Raw genomic sequence first — 22,563 nt, 5'->3', positions numbered from 1 at the left:
ATATACATACATTATATTCATATATATAAAGATTTATATACATAGCAAGATCTTAGCAAGTACTTCAAAATTAAATTTCTCAAAGAAAAGTTATCAAACTAGTTTTTCAAAAAACAATTTTAAGCAATTAATGTGAGTAAAATTTTATGAGATAATTTTTTACAAAAAAATTACCACAAAGTTAAATATTCAAAACTATGCAGTAAAACTTCAGGATGTACATCTAACTATGCTTGTAATTTTCAATAAAGAAACTAAAAATATTTATTGGCTTTGAACAAATAATCAGTAAATTATTAGTGGAATGGTTAAGATAAAAATGTGAAGATATTCCAGATACGGAATTTTAAATATGGCTGTGTAAACAAGAATTTAACCCTAGTGAACGCCAAAGTTTGTCCCAAGAAAATAATCCAAAAAGGGAAAAATATTCATTGCAGATGTTTTTACTACAACCAAATTTTTAATACACTCTGAAGTGCTCAAATATAAAAACAATCATATAAAAAAAAATCCATTTAATATAACGTTAGTCAACCATTAAGTGACCAGGTAATAAGACAAGTAAAGTGTGAAAAATATTTTCACATTACTTCCACTAAAAAAACTATGTGCCCTTGTGGACAAAGAATCAAAGAGACAAAATGGATGATCCTTTATGGGGAAGGGATTTTAGTTTTTATCCCCCTCTTTCTTCTTTCTTCTTATTATAAATGGCAATTTGGTTACTGCCAATATAAGAAACAAGGTGAGGAGAGAGGAAGGACGAGAAGAAAAGTAGCTACTACACAGACAAAATATCACATAAATTAACTCACTTAATGAGGAATTCAGATCATAGGATAGGGATTCAAGAAGGCTGAATGGGAACATCTTTTTATTTCATGTAAAAAAGATCAAATGACATTCTAAGTTTTACTATAAAGGCCTAAATGATCTATCTCTAACAAAAGAACAATGGAGATGGGTTTTATTAAGACACACCTCACTTGTTTTGAGGGTCTCTTTGGAATCTTCTTCAGACTGCTGTTTCTTTTTGTAATTCTCTTCAACATTCCTAAGAGGGGGAAAAAGTCAAAAATATGAACTTCAACTTAATATAAGAATTTTTCAGAGTTTGGAAAAAAAAAACAAACCTCTCCTTTACTATAAATACTTAATCTATAAGTGGAGACTTGTTACAGTTGATTTAAATCCTATTCTTAGTCATAATGAACATAATCCAAATGTAGCAGGAACTGCCTTTGGTGCTAAAGGAAGATAAAATGGAATGACTTTTTCTAACTCATTGCCTGAAGATGAATACTTATGGACTATATTTACATTTTGAAAATTACCATCTTTTGAGTAAACAGGGAAACTTTCTATGTTCAGATTAATAGGAATGACGTATAATAATAAATTTCACTGAGTTCTTACAAATCACTTATCTTGATTAATTTACATAATTACAGCTTAATGGAACTGCAAAATTGTAACCCATGGCTCACATGACTTCATATTCATAAGCACCTCTGACTTTCTAATTCTTACAGAAATTAATAATGATAATGCAGTGTTAAAAAAAGAACCTGGCTTAGTCTTTGGGTTAGGGGGAGAAGCATGGGATACTAGTAAAAATAAGTGTGTGGAAAGACTAAGATGACAGATGTAATTATTGTAAGTGGCGATCAAATGCCAGAACAGGGCTGCTTCTAGAGGATCCATTAACTCTCTGAAATTATATGGATTACAGTTTGTTTATGTATGTATACTTTTCTGGGAGAAGGTCTTAAGCTTCCACCAGATTTTCACAAAAATAATTAAGATTAAGATATTTTACTTTGAAATTGTATAGATTTTAACACAATGAATGAACACAATAAAAATGAAACTCTAGGTCCTTTAAAAATATGAGGCAAAATATGATTCAAGGTATGAATTTCTATTGCCATTTTCAATGCCTCTCTTCTGAAAGTATGCCAAGAGTGGTACAATTGGAATATGGCCTGCTAAAATATGTACCTTGAGTCTTTTTTTCTTCTTTTGCTTAAGGCTACTTTTTTCTCCAAAACTTTCCGTTCCTTAAGGACTTCTTTAATTCTGGGGGCTTTCGGTTCCAAATTCTTTGTTGATGTTTCTTCTAAGTCCATGCTACTTTTACCTAGGAAAAAAACAATCAATAACCTGTATTTCACAAGAGTTTATGAATAGCGTTATGTTTATTTTTCATTAAGGTTTTCTAATCAGTATAAAAATGCAAATGGCTTTTAATGGCTCATAAGTTGTGTTGAAATAAACACAGCAGAATTCAATTGTGTTTCACACAATATGCTACACAGATAAATGTTGACAAATGGGGCTGAGGGTATAGCTCAGTGGTAGATCACGTTCTTACCATGCTTGAGGCACTAGAGATTTAGTCCTCAGCCCACAATAAACAAACAAACCCTCCAAAACTAACACAAAATATAGGTTAACTCTATTAATATCACCAGTAAGGCTTGATTACTTTTGTTAACAATCCATTTTCCAGTGATAGTTCATTCTATCATTACTGGAAAATAAATTACTAACACATCAGGGGGATAAACCAGTACCTGATTGAACGCTGAATGAAAATATAGCAATATAATCTAAAGAAAATGACCAAACATATCAGATTAAAAAGTAAGGGAATCTTCCACGCTTGAGAACACACTATTTTGTATGCATATGTCATAAGTAATATAAGAGTAACTAGAAAATAATGGAGTATATAAATCTAATATAACAAAAGATAATAGCTGCTATACCTTGATTCTTGGCTTTGGAAGACTTTGTCTTTTCTGCTTTCTGTTTTCGTTTTTCTTCAAGTTTCTCTCTATTAATTTGTCTTCTTAAAAGTCTCTCTTCTTTTTCTTTAGCCTAAAACCACAAAATACCCTGACTGGTTATCAGGCAAAACCAAAAACACTGTGAAAGAAATATATAAGAAAAAGTTTTAGGACTAGTGTTACAGTTCAGTGGTAAACCTCTAGCATGTGTGAGGCCCTGGGTTCAATCCCTAACACCACAAAAAAGTTTTAGTCTACCCTTCAGATGTTCTTAAAAATCAAGGGATGCCATAAAAGTGCACGCAAGCACATGCATATACACACACTTGTATGTGCATGTATGTGTATGTACAGGTGTGTGTGTGCTTCAATTTGGAAGCTAACAAAAGAACCAAAAGAGACAAATGTGAAAATATCCCCATTATTTTCTTCAGAATGCCATTGCTTTAAAGAATGGGGAAGGTATTACTCTGGAAAATGGTGATTCAATACACAGGTTGTTTCAATTAAAGAGTTAGCTATGAAAATATGAGCATCACTGTATATAGGTAGAGCTGCACAACTTTTCAGTTATTCTTTTGAATCTTTTGATGGGACTGGGATTTGAACTCTGGGCTTTGTACTAGCAAAGCAGGCACTCTACTGCTTGAGCCACGACTCCACTCCTTTTGAGTTATTTTAAAAGAAAAGATTAAAGTGACAGGTTAGTTTGACAATGATTTTGATTTGGTGGTTATACTCATGGGACTCAGGATTTGGACTTGAGACTCTCCTCTGTCCTATTTTAAACCAGAGGGAATTCACAATCATTGTGTTATTCCCATCACTCCAGAGCACAAAATCAAAGTGAAACTCCTGACCAAGTAATCTTTTCAAAAGATAAGCCTGGAAGGAAGTCTAACCACTATTCGCGTTTTGGGGTACTTTCTTCAAGTCGTATTTCTATAATACTTCCTTTTCATATTTTAATATTTCTTAAACTGTAAGTCATCTTAAAAGTGATGTATACATGAATGAGGTAGTAATTTTCTTTAAAATCATGTTCTTAATAATTCCATTAAAATCATGTTCTCAATAGAACATTTCATAATTGGAAGCATTTCCAAATCCAGGAAATACATGGACATTTCCCTATAAATAATGGCTAATGTGGTATCTTTCTATGATCCCATACATATTAATTCAAATATTTACATACCATGCACCATTTGGATTGTTACCAGTCAGTCTTTCACTTTTATTAGTAACAATGCTACAAATACTTGAGTCACATGTGTCTATTCTATCTAGTTAAATGACAAGGATCCTGAAGGTACAGCCAGTATGTCTGCTTCACATGCACACCAGTATCTTGAGCACAGACTACTAAGTTTGACAGCCTAATATCGTAGGTTAAAGTTATAAGAGATCAAACTGGACTTACAATAGACTGCCGCCGCTGCTCTACAGTAAGTTCGTCATCAGAATCACTATAGTATTTTGAATAAAGGTATGGTTTGTGAACATAAGCATGCCGCACACTTTTTGCTTTTCCTTCATTAGAATCACTAGTTTGAGTTTTTGTTTTATTCTGTTTGTTCTTCTCTTCATCTGGAAAAAAGTCAGTAAGAAAAGACATGCTTCTGTGAATTAGCAGTAACAAGATTAGTTTGTACAAGCAGCAAAAGCAGTATCGATAAAACTCAACTGTATTTGTAGGTACAAAATGGGAAACATGTATATGTGATAATTCAAAAATTAACATTTTAAAAAGCTAAAATTCATATCTTAATTTAACAATCACCTTAAAGGCAGGCAAATACAAATTAGACATACTTATTCATGTCGTTAAAAGAAAAGCTTTAGAAAGGTTAAGTCAGTAAAGTTTATTTAGAAAAAGAAGAATTCATGAATTGGGTGCACTCCGAACCAGAGGTTCAGAGAATTCTGCTTTAGCAGCTTGAACAGCACGTTTTTCTAGGCTGACCACAGAAGCAAGATAAATAAATTACTGGACAGGCTACAACAAGGCCTTTGAATTATTTGGCTATGATGTAATGGGAAGTCCCTATTAGAAGTTAATTGGTGGATTCTGATGCTAAGCTGAAGTTTCATTTTTTTGGTTACACCATTTTTGGTTTGCTTAAACAGGAACCCAGGAGCCCAAGGTGCTGGAGCAATCTCAGACTAATGCTTCTTCACTCCTTTCCCCAGTTTTTTAAAAACAATGTTCTTTTCACAAACAGTTAATTCCTATTTGTTAGCGGACTTGATATGAATGCTTCATCTCTGTTAAGCTGAACAAATGCACATGAGGTTGTACTTCAAGTACATACTAAAACCCTGTACGTTAGGTAGGCAATTTGTTTTCATTTGACACAGATGGAAGTAAAGAAGGAAAAAAGTAAACAAGTTTTCATTTCCTACCACTTACTACTCTTAAAATAGTCACTTTACTCTTTAGGTCCCACACCAAATGTCTGACCCTGTCCAAGAAAAATTTCAAAAGACCCCTCCCCCACCGCAAAGCATCAATTTTAGTTAAGAGCCAAGCAAGTGAGAGTTCACAGGTCAAGGAGCATCCTGCCTATATGGGCACTACAGAACTGACCTCATGAGGGCAGATATGACAACTAGGGAGTGCTGCTGCTGCTCTTCAGGACAGGTAATTTAGTTTTTCCCGGACACAAACAAAAGAACGGAAGATGGGAGAGACTGAGAAGAACATCTCCTCTAATTTTCTCCCTAGGTATCATATCCAATGCCAGCAGCAAATTTATAAGATGTTCACCTATAGGCAACAGCAGACAAATTTCAGCCTTTTTTCCTTTTTGTAAAGTCATATAATTTAACCATCCAGTAAAGAGCAGCACAAGGTACTGGTTGGAAGCATAGACTCAGGTCTGAGTTCTGCAACAGCCTTACTAGCTACGGAACTTTGTACTAGACATACTTTCTGAAACTTTCTTTCCTCATCTACACCTGGTTTCCTAGGGATGTAGTGAAAACTATTATTGCAGAGAAGGCTCTTAGTCCAGTTTTTGGAACACAGTAAGTGATTAGTCAGGATCAAGTAGAAAACAAACTGTATAATAAAGAATTTGTCCTTGTCCAAAGAGGTCTAGCCTTTGCCCTTGGTTTTTGGGAGGTCCTCTCTAAACCTTGGGAATGCTGTGCCTGACTGGAGGGGTTTTGTTTGCATGGCAGTACTGCGTGAGACCAAAAAGTCTACCATGTGTTATAGGGTGAAGGCTATGGGTCCTAAGTATCAAACTTAAATCTCCAGAGGGGTACAGATAGAGCTCAGATAAAGGGGCAGTCTGCTATGACAACATGCTGGCTCTCAATAAGAACTCTGGACCAGAATACATAATGGTACTCTGGGAGTATTATCAGATAGATATGGATGCCAAGGAAGTAAAGCTAATTACAACTCCACAAGAGAGGACAAATGGAAGCTCCCTGTTTGGAACTTTCTTGGACACTGCCCTATGCACCTTTTCACGTTTGATTTTAATCTGTGCCCCTGAGCTGTGAGTACACCAGTGAGTTCTAGTGAACTATCAAATCTAAGGCTGATCCTGGGAACCCCTGAATTTCCAACTGGTGCCAGAATTGAGGGGATCTTGTGGATGGTCCTTCCTCCAAATGTCACATACACATAAACAAAAAGCATCTTCATATATATCCTCATCTAATTCTTATAATCATCCCAGGCGATGGAGTCAAGAGATAGAGAACCAAAGCTTGTTGAGGGTTATTAATTTACCAAGCTTGCTTGGACAACCCTGGAGCTGGGACTCAGAAACAAATCTTACAACTAGAGTCTCATGTTCTTGCCACCATAGCACACTGTCCCTCAGGATGCAACCATCAGAATACATAAACAATGTTCGACAGAGGCTTCACAGCAGCATTGCTAAGTAAAATGCTTTACCGTCTGAATTAATCTCTCCTTCTTCCATGCTATCAGACATTACAACTTCCTCCTCAGTATCTTCTTCAAAAGATGAAAGGTCACTGGTATGGACGGAGCTAACTGTAATGTCTGTAAGTCCATCCACATCAGAATCTATCAAACAGCAATCTTCAAGAAGAAAATACAGTAGAAAAATAAATCACCTTGTTCCAAGAACATATTCAAAACCCAGCTCCTAAATTAGACTGAAAACTTTCTGCTTTAAACATACCTCAAAGAAATTAAATTATCAAATAAGGTAGAGTTGTTTCCATGAAATAATACAAAGGCAAACTAGTATCCTGTTAAATAACTAACCTGTTAACTTACAATACAAATAATATATACAAAAGAAAGTAACAAAGATTATTTCCTACCTAATATTTTAAGGATCAGAATATACAACTTAAGTTGCTTGAATAGTATGTGTGAATAAGTTACAAGACAAATTACAAAGTTTATGGTTTCTCTGTTAACATTCTCTGTGAAAAGATATATCCCTATAGAAAAGAAATATACAAATTTTTATTGCTTTTGGGGGGTAGTTTTGAGTTTTTAAACTCAGGGCCTTACACTTCCTATGTACTCTACCATTTGAGCTATACCAAAGCCACTTTGGTAAAAGCCACTTTTATTTATTTTTCAGATAGTCTCAGGCTTTTGTCCAGGCCAGCTTTGGACTGCAATATTCTGTGCTTCTTATGCTCACTTGTTCTTTGAGATAGGGTCTTCTAACTTTTTTTTTTGCCCAGACTGGCCTCGACCTGCAACCCTCCTACCTCTGCTTCCCAAGTACCTTACAGGTATTAGACACTGTGCTCAGCCTGGTTTTTCTTTTATTAAAACAGTGCTTTGATAGGTAGCCCAGGCTGGCCTCAAATTTGAATCTGAGGTCCTCATGCCTCAGCTTCTCAAGTGCTGGGGTTACAGGTTTACACCACCATACCATGCCCAGATTATTTTTATTTAGGAAAAATATAAGTTTTTAGAGTGTTGAAATAAAAGTATTAAAAGTAATTAAAATTTGAAGCTAAATTTGATACTTTCCCTCTTCCCTAAATAGGTACTCTTTATTCTTTAAACTGCTGTAGATTTTTGCAAGTTTTTAATGTACCTTCTTTTGTCCCTTCAATGGTTTTAGCCTTACTGTTCTTTTCTGAAGGAAGTTTTGAACTCTCTACTTCTTTGTCCTTTGCTTGTTTGTCATCTTTTACTTTTTGTGTATCTTCACTCCTTTTGGGGTGATCACACTTCTTCTCAGTCTTTTCCTTCTTTTCTTTCTTTCTTTCTCCTTTTTCACTGTTGTCTGGCTTCTTTTCAACTTTGTCTGTTGATTTGTTTTTTTGGTCACTGCTCTCCTGTTGGATGTCCTTATTTAGCAGAACTAAACTATTATTCTCTTTTGTGTGATTTTTAATTTCTTCAACTGCGCAAGGGAGATCACTAAGTTCTTCAGATTTCAGGGCAGTTTCCACTGCTTCCCCACCGGAGTCAGGTGTAGCTTTTTCTTTATCAGCCATGTCTTCCAAAGTTCTCTCTTTGTCAGTGCTAATCTCAGCGTTTGACTGAGATGAGAGTTTTTTTGCTACTCTCTCACTGGTCTTGGCACTTGAAACTTCTGTTGAAGCCCTGGCAGCATTAGCTTCCTGGTTAAGAGATGTTATGGTTTCCAAGATTGACATGGCATCACTGGCTACATTAGCACTAGGCCCAGGAGCAGGGACACCTTAGAGAAAAAGATACATTTTAGAATAAATTTATGCAGAAGGTAAATACCTCTGCTGAGTCAATGCCACATGCCACATGCCATTGTCTGTGCAGAACATTTGTGTTCCTATAGGCTTTCAGGTACCAGTGCTGGTATATGTATCCAGAATTCTCTACTTCCTGAGCACTCAGGAAGGGCACCAGCAAATCTGAGAACAGACTACATCTCAAAAGAATGTCTTTTCTAATTATTTTAGTTTTCCCTCTATCATGGCACACACATATCAGACATTTCTAAAATACTATATTAATCTAAAAAAAAAAGAAGTGTTATGTTAGTTGAGGAATTTGGGTGATATTTAAAGTAAATATAATTTCACTAGAGTAGCAAAATAGAGAAATGCCTTAATGAACCAAGTACACCTAACTTGACACTTGGTTCAAGAAGAAAAGCAATGGAACTGGCCAAGAGTCAAAAGCACAGCACCTTGGGGAATGATGGAAGAGTCTGGCTTCTCATCATCAGGAGCTGTGCTGCCACTTGCTTCCTCTTTGTGATTTAGTGTGGCCAAAAACTCATGCACAGCTTTCTCCACCTGAGGTCTGAATGTGTGGTTGATCTTTGGATCCACAACCTGAGAAATAATTCGGTCGATACCAGACTCCAGCATTCCTGATCTGAAACACAGGATAGTTTACACAAAGGTAACAAAACAATTTTATATTACTTGCATTAATTATTTTAAAATGAAAACATATCTATTATATGTATATTCTGTCTTAAATGGCCCCAACCCATTTATCTGGATTTATAGAAAGGGTAGGCAATGGAAAATAAGATCCATGCTATAGTGTATTTAGGTTAACTATATTACAAAAAGAGTTTGCAAACTTCCCACCATGGAAAAACTAAAACAGACAAAACACCATTAGAACTGAGCTGGGGATGTAGCTCAATAGTAGAGTGCTTGCCTAGCATGTACAAGGCCCTTGGTTCAATCCTAGCACTGCAAGAAAACAAACAAAAAACAAGTAGCCATAGTACTAGAAGGCAGGAATCTGGGTGATACATTTCTCACTTCCCACCCTGCCAATGACATACAGGAATCAACAAGTGCTAGAGCTGAGTTTTCAGTCTAAAATAAATCTATGGACCCTCCACTTTACTCTCTTAAAAAAAAAAAAAAGCCCAACCAGAAACACATAAGCCTTTAGTAAGTAATAGACTTCAGGAAAAGTGAAGAACACATACAAAGTATGATTTTATCAAATTGAAAAAAAGGAAAAAAGAAAACTTTAGGCAGACAAAAATAAAACTCAAGACTTCTGGCTTTCTTTTTATTATTTTTATGCTATAAAAACTGGGTGATTTATTCACTTGACAATTGTGAGTATCTTCCACCTAACAGTAGCCATGCTGAGCACCACACAGCTATAAAGCAGACCTGGTCCCTGTTGTGGTTAGGAAGACAGATGCAGATAACTAAATACATGATGCTAGGTACAAGCACACACCATGTGCTTAGGAAAGAGAGGAGTAAGGAATTATCAAGTATGTCCAACATCACTTGAGAATGTTCTGTAAAGAAGACATTTGAGCTGAGTCTTGATTTCCATAGAAGAGAAGGGAGGAATGGTTCTCCAGGTTAAAGAAGTATCATAGACAGCAGAAGGAGGAGTGATAGGGGACAACATCTAAAATGTGTTTCTTGCTACGCCAAGATTCCACCTCACCCCTGTCAGAATAGCCATCATCAGCAACACCACCAACAACAGGTGTTGGCGAGGATGCGGGGAAAAAGGAACCCTCTTACACTGTTGGTGGGAATGTAGACTAGTACAACCACTCTGGAAAAAAATTTGGAGGCTACTTAAAAAGCTGGACATTGATCTACCATTTGATCCAGCAATACCACTCTTGCAGATATACCCAAAAGACTGTTACTCCAGAGGCACCTGCACATCCATGTTTATTACGGCACTATTCAAAATAGCCAAGTTATGGAAACAGCCAAGATGCCCCACCACTGACGAATGGATCAAGAAAATGTGTATCGGTACACAATGGAATTCTATGCAGCCATGAAGAAGAACAAAATGTTATCATTCACTGGTAAATGGATGGAATTGGAGAACATCATTCTGAGTGAGGTTAGCCTGGCTCAAAAGACCAAAAATCGTATGTTCTCCCTCATATGTGGACATTAGATCAAGGGCAAACACAACAAGGGGATTGGACTATGAGCACATGATAAAAGCGAGAGCACACAAGGGAGGGGTGAGGATAGGTAAGACATCAAAAAAATTAGCTAGCATTTGTTGCCCTTAACGCAGAGAAACTAAAGCAGATACTTTAAAGCAACTGAGGCCAATTGGAGAAGGGGACCAGGAACTAGAGAAAAGGTTAGATCAAAAAGAATTAACCTAGAAGGTAACACCCACGCACAGGAAATCAATGTGAGTCAATGCCCTGTATAGCTATCCTTATCTCAACCAGCAAAAACCCTTGTTCCTTCCTATTATTGCTTATACTCTCTCTACAACAAAATTAGAAATAAGGGCAAAATAGTTTCTGCTGGGTATTGAGGGGGGGGAGAGGGAGGGGGCGGAGTGGGTGGTAAGGGAGGGGGTGGGGGCAGGGGGGAGAAATGAACCAAGCCTTGTATGCACATATGAATAAAAAAAAAAAACTTAAAAAAAAAATAAAATAAAATGTGTTTCTTGGGCTGGAGGCATGGCTCAAGTGGCAGAGCATTTGCTTAGCAAGCACAAGGTCTGAGCTCAAAATTCTGGTACTGACAAAAAAAGTGCTTTCATTCAATGGCATTTGAGCAAAATAAGAGAACATGAATTTATTTTAAGAAACACACTTTTTTTACTAAAAAAGAAATATAGGCTGATAGTGCTGGGAGATGGAAGAGCCAGTCATTTCCACCTTTTAGGTCTCAGTCTCTCTGTACAGAATGAGTACGGAGATGTTGTTCCTACACTCTACAGATGCTATTTCTGAGTGTGGTTCTGTCTGGAGTGAAGGGTGGATTGGTCTTTCATTTCCTGAGGCACCCTGCCACGCTGTGATACATTTCTACTTATGTGGGCCACAGAGATAAATGAGCCACCATGGCACAAAGTAGGTTCCTTGCCTTTTAAAGGTCTAAGATTTTGAAAAAAAAGTGCAAATCCTGCAAACAGTGTCTTTAAAATCTGGAAGGTAGAAAAAAAATAAAGAAAAATTTTGAATTAAGACATTAAGTACAAAGGCATAAAATAAAAAATATGACCCACCCACCCTAAAAATATTGCTTCTTCTCTGTTCGTCTATGTCCTGGACTCTAATCCTGCAAACAAACAGAATACTTCTACTCTAGTCTTCTCTCACATGGAGGTCAACTCTGATCATACATAAAAATGGAGTCCAGTGCTAGTGATCATACTGCTCTTCGTGGGCTCCGTCCGTGCCTTAGGACATGGCCATATCTGCCTCACCACAGTAGGGAGAAATCTCATCCCTAGGTTTAAGGACAAAGCCAAAATGCTGGCAACAGGAATTTTCCTCTTTCCCCCTTGTCTTCCTTATAAATTCTGTCCAGTTAACATCATTACTCAAATCTATCTAGGATGTTCAGATTCTGTAGTACAAATGTATGCCAGAATAGAATAAAATTTTCCCTACTGCTGAGATAAGATAATAAGTTGAAACTTCTGAAACTGTGGACACTAGACAGCGATTTCAGATGACTCAACCTGAGCCCACAAAATATTTCTCAAAGAATATATAAGAAAAACTGTTTGAAATTATATTTATTCATAGAGGGCTGGTCCACCCTACACTATCAGTCTACCCACAACTATATAATCTCTTTTCAAGCTTTTCTTTTTTCTTTGGTATTTTTGAGACATTATGTAGCTCAGGCTGGCCTTAAACTCATGATCTTTCTGCCTCTGTATTTGAAATGCTGAGATTACAGGCTTATACCACCATATCTGGAACTGTACGGAAACCTTAACTGTTCTTATCAGTTACATGAACATTTACAAATTGAAATGAAAATATTTAAAAATAATAACATAGCTAGAAGAAAATTTATAGATGCCTCACAAACAGTGATGTCTTCAGTACTTCCTTACCCCTCACCAAACATATTTTTTGATAACAATGTCTTTTTTGGTACAACGAATATTTTAAGTGCTTAAGTTTTACATGTGCAAGACTGAGTTTAGTTCTCCTAAACAAAAATAAATGAATGCTTCCTTATGTTATAGATTTTGCATGACCGCTATGGCTAGGTTTGTTGGCACACTCCTACAATCTCAGCTACTTGGGAAGCAGAGACTGAGATGATCATTAATTCCAGGACAGCTGGACAAAAAGTTAGTGATCTCATCTCAACCAACAAGGGGCATGGTGGTACACATCTGTAATCCCAGCTACTTGGGAGGAAGGCATGGTAGGAGGATTGCTTCTTTGGCCAGGCAAAAGAACAAGACCCCATCTGAAAAATAACTAAAGAAAAAAGAGCTAGCGGCATGGTTCAAGTGACAGAGTACATTCACAGAAAGTGCAAAGACCTAAGTTCACTCCCCAGGGCTGCAAAAAAAAAAGCAAAAAAACCCCCACAAAACATTCTGGATGGGGGGCGGGTTTGAAGTTCAATGGCAGGATACAATAGCATGTGCAAGGCTCTGGATTCAAATCCTGGCACTGAAGAAAAGGGAGGGAAGGAAAGGAGGAAAAGGAAGAAGGAAGGAAGAAGGGGAGGGAGAAAGGCCCTTCAAAACATGCTTTTAGGGCTGGTGGAGTGGCCCAAGTGGTACAGTGCCTGCCTAGCAAGAGTGAGAACCTGAGTTCAAACCCCAGTACTGCCCATATCCTTCCGCCATGCAAAAAGACCCCATGCTTAAAAAGCAATGCAATCACTTGTGAAAAGGAGGCAGCTAGGGAAAGTGCTGAATGAAAGCACTATAACAGTTACTAGAGTTTCCATGTAAATGTCCGTGTCTGTGGGAAGGAAGTAATGCCAGTAACCCTGTCCTCTCTTCTCCCTTTCTGGTGCTATCTTGATTATAATTCTCCTGAATTTGTGCAAATGAGTAGCACTCTAGGCCTGTCAACCAAAAGACCTCTTCCGGTCTCTTCTTCCAGAAATGGCTTTCACTTTTTCCCAACAGGTGGTATTATGCAGCCTTCTAATGGCATCTTTTGATCTTACCTGGACTCTTTTACAGGGTCCTCAAACATCCTTTAAAATGTAGAAGACAAAGCTATTATTGTAAATTTCCCTTTCATTTACAAGGAGACACAGTCCAAGCCCCCATGTTCCTGGTTTCTAGTATTACCTGGGGCTAAATGGATCTTTTAAGGTGTGAATTTTTATTTCTGAGGCTTCCTGTGGCTGGAAACTATTACACCAGATAGGCTTATGGTTCCCATCTGACAACAGGAAATTATGAGGTGGCAGCTATAAAACAGATTGTTTAGTTGTTTGAAAGTCACATTTCATTTTCAAAAATGTGCTTGAATATAAATATTTGTCAAGGCAGGAAGACTAGGTGTTCTTTAAATAATTTATCCTTTTTGGGAGTATGGCTGGGATAGAAGGCCTTTTTGTCTTGCAAATATTTATAATCGAAAATAAGTCAAAGATTGTAAATAAAAATTTCTTGGGAGTAAATATGATTTTTTCAGGACATTTTAAAACATTCTAATTCTCATTCTTTTTTTTTCTTACGTTCACTCAAAATGACTCTGACAGCTCTAAACATAGTGTTTTTGGCTTATATCATCACTAAATAGTAGAGTTAAAAGTCAGTAAAATGCAAAAAACAAAAGGAGGGACATAGTAGATGATATGGCCTCAAATGAAGGGAGAAATTTTAATTTCAGTGATCTTTGTGTTTTCACTTGTAAAAACAAGAATAGTAAGGCCAGATCTCTTATGGTCAAGAAAATAGCTATGACTATATAGATTATGGCTTTTTAATCATTTTATTTCCATCCTTCAAACATTACTATTATTCTTTAGAAGGAAAAAAAGACTGTTAAGATCTGTGGGAGAAACCCGAAGTTATTAGGCCACACTCCAAAATTATACTGCCGTCACATCAAACCTGCTAGAAATGCCAACACCATTAGGCAATTCACTGCAATGTTTTTACTTTCAGACATTTTAAAGCTTACCTAGGAATTGATTCTGAGACTTACTTGAGTACTTGTTGTCGAATATTGTTTCTTAGCTGGTTCTTATTGAGATGGGGACTCCATGTATGAGTTGCCAAGTGGTTTGCAACAAAGTTGTCAACACGTTGTCTCAGATTCTGATATGCAGGCTAGAAAGAAAAACAAATGTAAGTGCTAAAAATCTCTAGCATAACATAATAACAGTATCAGTTACAGGAATCTGAGTATCTTTAACAGTCTTAAGTTTTCTTAAAGTAACAACAAAGTTTTACAGCACAGAAGATTCTGCTTATAATGAGTGCGTCTCATTTAAGGGCTGCTCATTTTATCTACAACAAGGTGTCTAGAAACACAGGAAGACACAGAAGAATGAAAAATGTTTTATTTGTACAAAGAATTAGAAAATAAGAAAGAAGTAAATGTTAATATTAGATGATTTGAAACAAAGAAAGGCTGAAAAGCAGAAGTAAGGCTTCATTAGACAATGTTGCATTTGAGCTGGAAAAAAGAGTTTCAAAATTGCACAATGTAGCTGGCATTGACAATGGCTCTCTCAGCTGGATGAGAAAATGTAGGGTCAGAAGTATTTGGGGGAAATTCACAAACTGGTAGTCTAACTGGTTGGAGAAAACAATACAAAAAGCAGATAAATAGGTTGGACACATAGATTGGGGGCCAGGTGCTGAAAAGCTTTGGGTACTTATACAAAATGTCTAAAATTGAGTCCAGAATGGGAAACCACTTCACATAGTGATATGATAGCTGAACGTAAAGACACAAAACATACTTGGAAATGCATGCAAAAACTAAACACGATGTACTGGGTGGTAAAAATGGACTGAAACATGAATTCGAGAGAAATTACTGTGGGATGAAGCACTTGAACTATGCATAAAATCTGATGTAAGGCAGTGGTTCTCAAGCAGGTGTGATTTCAACCTCCCTTCCCCTAGGGAGGCATTAGGCAATGTTTGAAATATTTTTGGTTGTTGCAAAGGACGGAGGTGCTATTGGCACCTAGGAGTAGAGAGCACAGACACTTGAACAGTCTACAGTGCACACCACAACCTTCCCACAGCAAGAACTATCCAACCTAAAACACAGACAGCTAAGGCTATGAACCTCTGATATGGAGGAACAGAGAGAGAAAACATGTATTAAGTCAATTCTACTTAAAAGGACTTGCCTAGAAGGAATATGTGAACACTCACTTAGAACTGCACACAGTAGCTAGAGGTCCACACCACCAACCACATCATGTTGTTTATTTTTCCTTTATGTGGCTTTGAATGTAGATGAATCTGAGTGTCCCGGAATGGTTTTAAGCAAAACAGTACATTTTTCTCTCTTTACCTTTCAAGGTTTATACTCCAGCAGAAATTCTAATACACCTACCATTCCCTTTACTTGTCCACCTGGCAAGCTTCTATCCTTTAGAGCTTATCACAGGTTCGATGAACAATTCTTGCAATTGCATTATATTTTGGTGAAGGGGAGAGATTCTTCTCCCCACCGAAGTATAAGTCTGCTCCCCTCCCCATAATGTTTGTTTCCAAACAGGTTAACATTCTACTTGGCAGATAAGAAATTAAAAGTGTTCTTAGATAACTAAGTATCTCCAACACAGAAGTATAAAGATTTTATTCCTACGAGATGCTCTTTTATCATTTCCAATTTTCAGACTTTGACTGATGTCAATTTTCTACTCAACAAAAAAATGCACAATCATTTCTCATGTTGCTCTTCATTTATCCAAAATCAATGTGAATTAAACTAAAACTAATTCTTTCTCCCCAATGATACTAAAGCAAAATTCTTCATTTTAACAAATATTTATTAGACTTAAATATCACAATGTATCTAGCACTCTAGTCTCCCCATAACATGTTCAAATTTGAGCTACCTAATAGGTAATTTTTCTTATTTCCAAGTTCTCATCCACTTGCCCATTCCATCACCAGCACCAGGATACATTCAGAACCTGACTACCTCCCACTACCTTTTCTGTTATCACTTTTGTCCAAGGCATTTGCATCTCTTATCTGAATTATAGCCTACAATTGCCTACCTCAAGTCTGTGGTCCAACAGAGTACAGACTCTGTTTAGTACTCTAAAATTAGGGTACTATACAATTTGTTGTCCAAGGTAGTCCAAAGTAGATCATGAATGAGCACAAACGAGAACACTATTAATAATTATCTATGGTCACCCCATCTAAAATACAAGTCAGATCATGTCCTTTCACCGAAAACCTGCTAATGCTTCTCAGCTCAAGATTGTGTCCAAGGCTTGCTAGATCTGTGAAGGGAGGGAAGGGCACTTCCCACTCTCTCAGCATGTTCTGCTGTGTTCACTCTCAGGTGTTCACTCTCCATGATCTGTACTTGGAATACAGCCACATCTTTAGTTCCTTCAGGGATAGTTCAAATATTGCCTTACTGAAACCTTCCCTCTATTGACTCAAGACAAAAGAGTAAGCCTTCTCACACTTGCTTTATTTTTTCCATAGATCCATCACACATTATTGACTGTTTTTCTCTGTTAGATATAAGCTCTGTAACAGGGGAACTTTTGGTTCACCACTGTACCACTGATACCTAAGTACATAGGGGCTTAGTACATAGGGGCTGCTCAATGGATGAATAAATTGACCAGGAATCATTTATAACTGAGATAGTGTCCAAAAATCAGTCTTCATCTTTTGAAGAGAGTGGGGTCATATTTGCATGGTCAGTGAGCTCCCAGTCTAGTGCAGAATGATCGGTCTCTTGATCTTCCCTATCCACACTGTTCAGTTGGTAATCCATGTAAAGTCACAATGGCTTTGAAAAGACGAGGCTTGCCTCTGAGATCTGGTAAGTGGTAGTCTACAATGGAAAAACCTTAGCAGTAGCTGCATCTGTGGCACAAGTTTATGTGGGGACATTCAGCTCGGTCTGCTATAAATCACAGTCTTAGTGACCACAGGGCTATGTGGGGGTATGTTTTATGACCTGGGGTAGCAGCTCCCTTTGGTACTCTTTATCTTGGTTTAGACATATTCAGCTGGGCTGTTTTGCTCTCAGAGAGCACCTGGAAAGTATCAAATGTCTTGATTCTTAAATATGTATGTGACTGATATAATCCAGTTATTGCCTCAACCCTGTATACTACAGGTAAGACTTTCTGACAGAAAATAGGTCAGTTTTTCAGGTTCAGTTTTCAAAAGCACCATGCCTAAGTGGCAGATGAGACCCAAAGATTCTATAAAATGGTATAATTTGCAAGAATAGGAAATCTTATTTCTCTGCCGGTATACTTATCACATTGTTATGAATGTTAAGTTCTTATGAAGAAAACTTTAGCTTTTGCACTTTTTCTGAAATTTTCTTACTTTTTCTTTCTTTCAAATTACAAAAAGGAATATAAAACACTACTTAATAAGACTATTTTAAATTAACACTAACACAACTATTAGCTAAGGGAGAAGAAAAGAAGGGTAGGAAAGAAAGGAGGAAACAAGCCAAGGTGGAGAGAAGGAAGACAAAGGCTGATTACGGAAACTTTGAGCAACTATACCCAGGCATGGCATTATTTCAGTTCTGTTCTTTCTGGCCTCAAACATTAAAACAGGGAAGCTTATTCTGTGGTCTATGAAAACACCAGATGAAATTGCCTATAGTTGATCATGTTGTTCTATTAAAACAGCATTCTAATGGGTTCATGTGCATTTTTCTTGGGAGAAGGGCCTAGATTTTAATACATTGTCAAAACTTCTCTTCTCCCCAGGGGAGGTTTTAATAATGTATAGTTAAAGGGCCTCGATATTACAGAGCAACAACTTTTAATTGGGATGACATGAATAAAAAGTTGAGTCTTAGATATTGCAGCCCATTTTCAATCAGTATATTAAAAGTTCAAGGTGAATACAGAATGGTAAGGTTCACAGGTTTCTAAGAACAGCAAATGCACCTCCACTTGTTGGATACAACTAGCCAGCTCTATGTGGGCAGCATTTACCTGGTCACTCAATTTTTACTCATAAAAATAATTGTAAAAGTCAGTAGTTATTACTTTGGCTGCACATAATCTCTAAAATAAAGTAAGAAAACTGTGTTTCGTAGATAGAGTTTGCCCCCAAGTAAACAATCCTCTGTGGTACTAAAACTTCAATGCCCTGGAAAAGCATGGTCCACAGAGGGCAGAAGTTATCTTCAGATTTTCAGGAGGGTTTTCCTAAAGGACACCTCAAATCCCAGGAAGACTCTGCAGCTGCTGTAAACGCCCCCCTCCTCCCGCTTTTTCTTTTTTAAAGACACAAAGGTCCTAGGACCAGTCAAGCAGTCTATGAACCCTCACTCCATCAAAACTCCAAACCAACAGATACCTAGATAGAAGCCAAAAGCAAAAGAGAAACAAAACAAAACAAATAAACCCCAACAATTTTTCAACACAATTAACACTTTACCAGCTTTCAGAACTCCAGACTCTGGGTTTTTCATCTATCTCACTGATGACTCCTTCCCAGTGTCCTTTGTTCATTCTTTGCCAAAACAGCTAGGTTTACCTGTTCCTGCTAATGCCCTGTCACTATGACATTTGGTACAAAGCCCCCTCCCCTTTCTAGCCTCTCTTTTGGGGGCAGGAAACCTTTTTCCTGACCTTTTTGTTCTCTCCCTTATTTTCTTAAACTCAACTCTTCCTTCAGTTCAGTATTTGCTGAACACCTTTTGTTCTCTCTTCCCACCCCTTCACCCTTTATCTTTTTACCCCTTAGAAAAATGATTTAGCCTAGGTACCTAAATCAAGCAGTTTGCTCATCTCCCCAGTCACCTCTTTGCTGCCCAGATTTGTCTTCTTATCGTTCGTTGTACCTCCTCCATCCCTCAGTATCCAGCAAAACAAATTGCAAATAACTCGATTCAATTATCACAGAATGATTCTTCCAAAAGACAAAAACATGGTCCCAAAAAATTCAGGAAACTTCAAGAAAGCAAAAACAAAACAGAATTTGGATACAAAGTAAACCAAAGGACAAATCATCAGAGAGAGAAGAATGAAAAGAGTGAACCCAAAACTGAGCACTTGTTAGCCTTAGTGCCTCCAAACCGATCTCCCGTTAAGAGCAATGGGAGCCGCTCAACCAGCCGGTGTAATTCAAAGCCCAAGCAGTGCCAGGCACTTAACCAACACTGGTCGGTTAAACGAACGCAAGCACGAGAGAATGAATGAACACGGCATGCCTTGCACAGTGCGTGGCACACAACTGCACATCAAGAAGGGGAAGCTGTTGCAAAAGGAACTCGGCGGGAGGCGCCCTCAAGAGAGCTTGGGAGCGGGTACGCGCCGCTGCCCCACGGACGGATGCGGGACACGGCGACCGAGAAGATGGCCTTCGGGGTCTTCCCGGTCCCCGACCCCCAGCCCCGCGCGCCCCGAACCTTGGTGTCCACGTCGGCTAGGCAGTCCCTGCGGAACTGGTCGAAGAGCCCCTGGCTCTTGAGGTGGTTCACGATCATGGCCACGAGCTGCGGGTCCCCAGCGCCTGTCCCCGCGCCGCCCGCCCCGCCCGCGCCGGGACCAGATCCCGGGCCGGGCGGCGGCGGTGGTGGCTGTGGCTGCGGAGGAGGAGGCGGCGGCGCCGGAGGTGGCGGCTGCGGCTGCGGGTTGGTGGCCATGGTGGCCTGGGTCGGGGAGCGCGCGGACCCGGGCGGGCGGGCGCTCCTGGGAGGCGGCGGCTACACAGGTCCCGCCGCCTGAGGTAAGCCAACGGGATGTTGTCACGGAACCAGCGAACCCAGAGCAACCCCGGAAGTGAAAGGGAACTGAGGGAAGGAAGAAAAAGGGAGTGACAATAGCAACGAAGGTCTGGTTACGGAGGCCGCGAGGGGCCAGTTCCGGTCGGGTACTCTGGCGAAGATTGGCTGCGCCGGAAGCGGCGGCGCCCAGGCTGAGTGCGCCGCGGGCAGTGCTGCGGGGACTCCGGGGCTCCACGGCCATGAACGCTTCTCACAGCAGGCACCAGCCGAAAGTGAGGCGTTGGCCGGGTTCTATCCGCCATGGCGTTCAGTCCCGAAGCCCTTGCTCCTGTTTGACAGAGCAGGAGAGACCCGGAGATATTGACCATGCAGGTCCGTGCGTGAACCTGCGGTCCCAACTCCTCAAGCCTCTGCGTTCTTAGTGTGTCCTCCTGCCCTCTTTCCTGCTCAGCAGGTGGCTCGGGTGTCCCCTGCTCCCACACATCCCATTTTCCCTTTGGCACTGCTTGTTGCTCTCCGAGTGTGCCTGCGACTAAATCTCCATGCCTTCGGTCCCCTTTGCCGGTCTGTGAAGACAAGCCGGCTTTTGGTTATAAGGGCTTGGCTATTGATTACCATAGCAACAGGTAAAGTTTGTGGAACAAGCATGTTTTTACGTGCGTCAATGCTTTCTGGAAAAACACTAAGAGGTCCTACTACCATCGCTAATTTGCAAATCAGTGAACGGGCTCAGAGAGGTTTAAGCACATTGTGCAAGTGTACACAGCCAGCAAATCGACTGATTTTGGACTTGGTTATCTTTAAAATTACTAGTAGTACCCGATCAAAGCAATATAAATGTTACAAATATTTGTAGTTATTAAATAGGATGTAAATTTTATTGGAAAAAGCATCTTGGTAATATATTTTTTCATATATATATATGTGTATATTTTCGTTTATATATAGATTTTCTTTTTTGGTGGTATTGGGGTTTGAACTTAGCTGCTTGCTTACAAAGCAGGCACTCTACCGCTTGAGTCACACCTCCAGTCTCTTTTGGTCTGGATATTTTGTGGTAGCACTGGGGTTTGAACTTAGGGCTTGCTAGGCAGGCACTCAACCACTTGAGCCACTTCATCAGCCCTTAAACTCTGGTTATTTTGGAGATGAGATTTATAGAATTCTTTGCCCACGGCTGACCTCAACTGCTGTCCTCCTGATCTCAGCTTCTCAAGTAGCTAGGATTACAGATGTGAGCCATCTGGCTGGATATTGTTCCTTTTTAAAAAAATCATGCATTGAGGGATGATTATGTCTTATTGCTAGAAGAGTGAGCATCTGTTCATGTTTCTAATTGTTATAACTGTACTGCTGTACTTGGGAATGAATTTTGTCATAGGTCATCTAATTCTCAACCTCAAAAAATTAGATTTGATCATTTATAAACTGTTCAATTAGGCCCTCCCTCAATTTTATTAACAGCAAAGAATTGAAAATCACTTGACTTACTATTTGTTTACCTAGTCCTTATTCTTTCACTTTTTCAGTTTCTGGAAATATACCATATAGCCTTTATCAAGATATCAAATGGTATGATATCTTGCTTACTTAATTTACCAGCAATACAATACAGTATGTTGTTAAATTTATATTATCAAGTGTATAGTTTAAAAAAAGACATGATATTTCTTTGGTGTATATCAAAACTTATTTAACTTTTTGGAAATAACTAAAAAAGAATAAAAAGTTCTGAAGAACTTTGTGAATTAAATTATGCATTAAAAAACCAAACCTTAAAATAAATTACTAAAACAGTAAGCTATTTTCTGATTAAAAATAAGCAATTTCTGATAAAGAGTTTGTTCAGTAGCTAATAAATAATTTTATTTTTGCAAATAACAGAAAATCCTAAGTATCTTCTAAAATGTATTAAGGTGAGAGTTAATTATAGTTTAAGTAGATAATTCACAACTGATTTTCTAAAATTTGTGCTAGCTGACTTACTGAGTATCACACATTAAATCTAAAAGAAATGGCCTATTATTTGGACTCATGATTTCTAGTTAACACTGGAAGACACATTGTACTGGATACATTGTAACATGAACAATTTTGTAAAGTTGGAAAACATTCTGGATACATAGAAAAGAATCTGTAGTGCTTTGGTTGTTCAAAGGTGCTTTTCTTTACATTTGAAGACAGACCCTAGATATGAATATTGGAAA

At 38.4% G+C, this 22,563-nt stretch overlaps 1 protein-coding gene across 4 annotated transcripts in view; it reads right to left on the bottom strand.

Moving 5' to 3' along the window:
- Bod1l1 (biorientation of chromosomes in cell division 1 like 1) overlaps positions 1–20,403 on the bottom strand; it is a 54,814-nt gene extending 34,411 nt beyond the window's left edge. For 2 of the 4 annotated variants that reach the window (XM_074042599.1, XM_074042601.1), the window contains exons 1-9: positions 20,039–20,403; positions 14,642–14,766; positions 8,927–9,117; positions 7,847–8,458; positions 6,712–6,861; positions 4,219–4,385; positions 2,775–2,886; positions 2,005–2,143; positions 985–1,057 (exon numbers count right to left, since the gene is read on the bottom strand). In XM_074042599.1, the coding sequence (XP_073898700.1) occupies positions 985–1,057; positions 2,005–2,143; positions 2,775–2,886; positions 4,219–4,385; positions 6,712–6,861; positions 7,847–8,458; positions 8,927–9,117; positions 14,642–14,766; positions 20,039–20,275 (1,806 nt within the window). In that variant the 5' untranslated portion in view covers positions 20,276–20,403. The remainder of the gene's footprint in view (positions 1–984; positions 1,058–2,004; positions 2,144–2,774; positions 2,887–4,218; positions 4,386–6,711; positions 6,862–7,846; positions 8,459–8,926; positions 9,118–14,641; positions 14,767–20,038) is intronic. The other 2 variants (XM_074042600.1, XM_020152922.2) reach the window with 2 other exon arrangements.
- Between the last annotated feature and the right edge of the window lie 2,160 nt (positions 20,404–22,563).

Source organism: Castor canadensis, chromosome 9 (assembly GCF_047511655.1).
Source record: "Castor canadensis chromosome 9, mCasCan1.hap1v2, whole genome shotgun sequence".
NCBI lineage: Eukaryota > Metazoa > Chordata > Mammalia > Rodentia > Castoridae > Castor > Castor canadensis.
The sequence above is the reverse complement of the archived record's forward strand: the minus strand, read 5'-3'. Positions and strand labels throughout refer to the sequence as shown.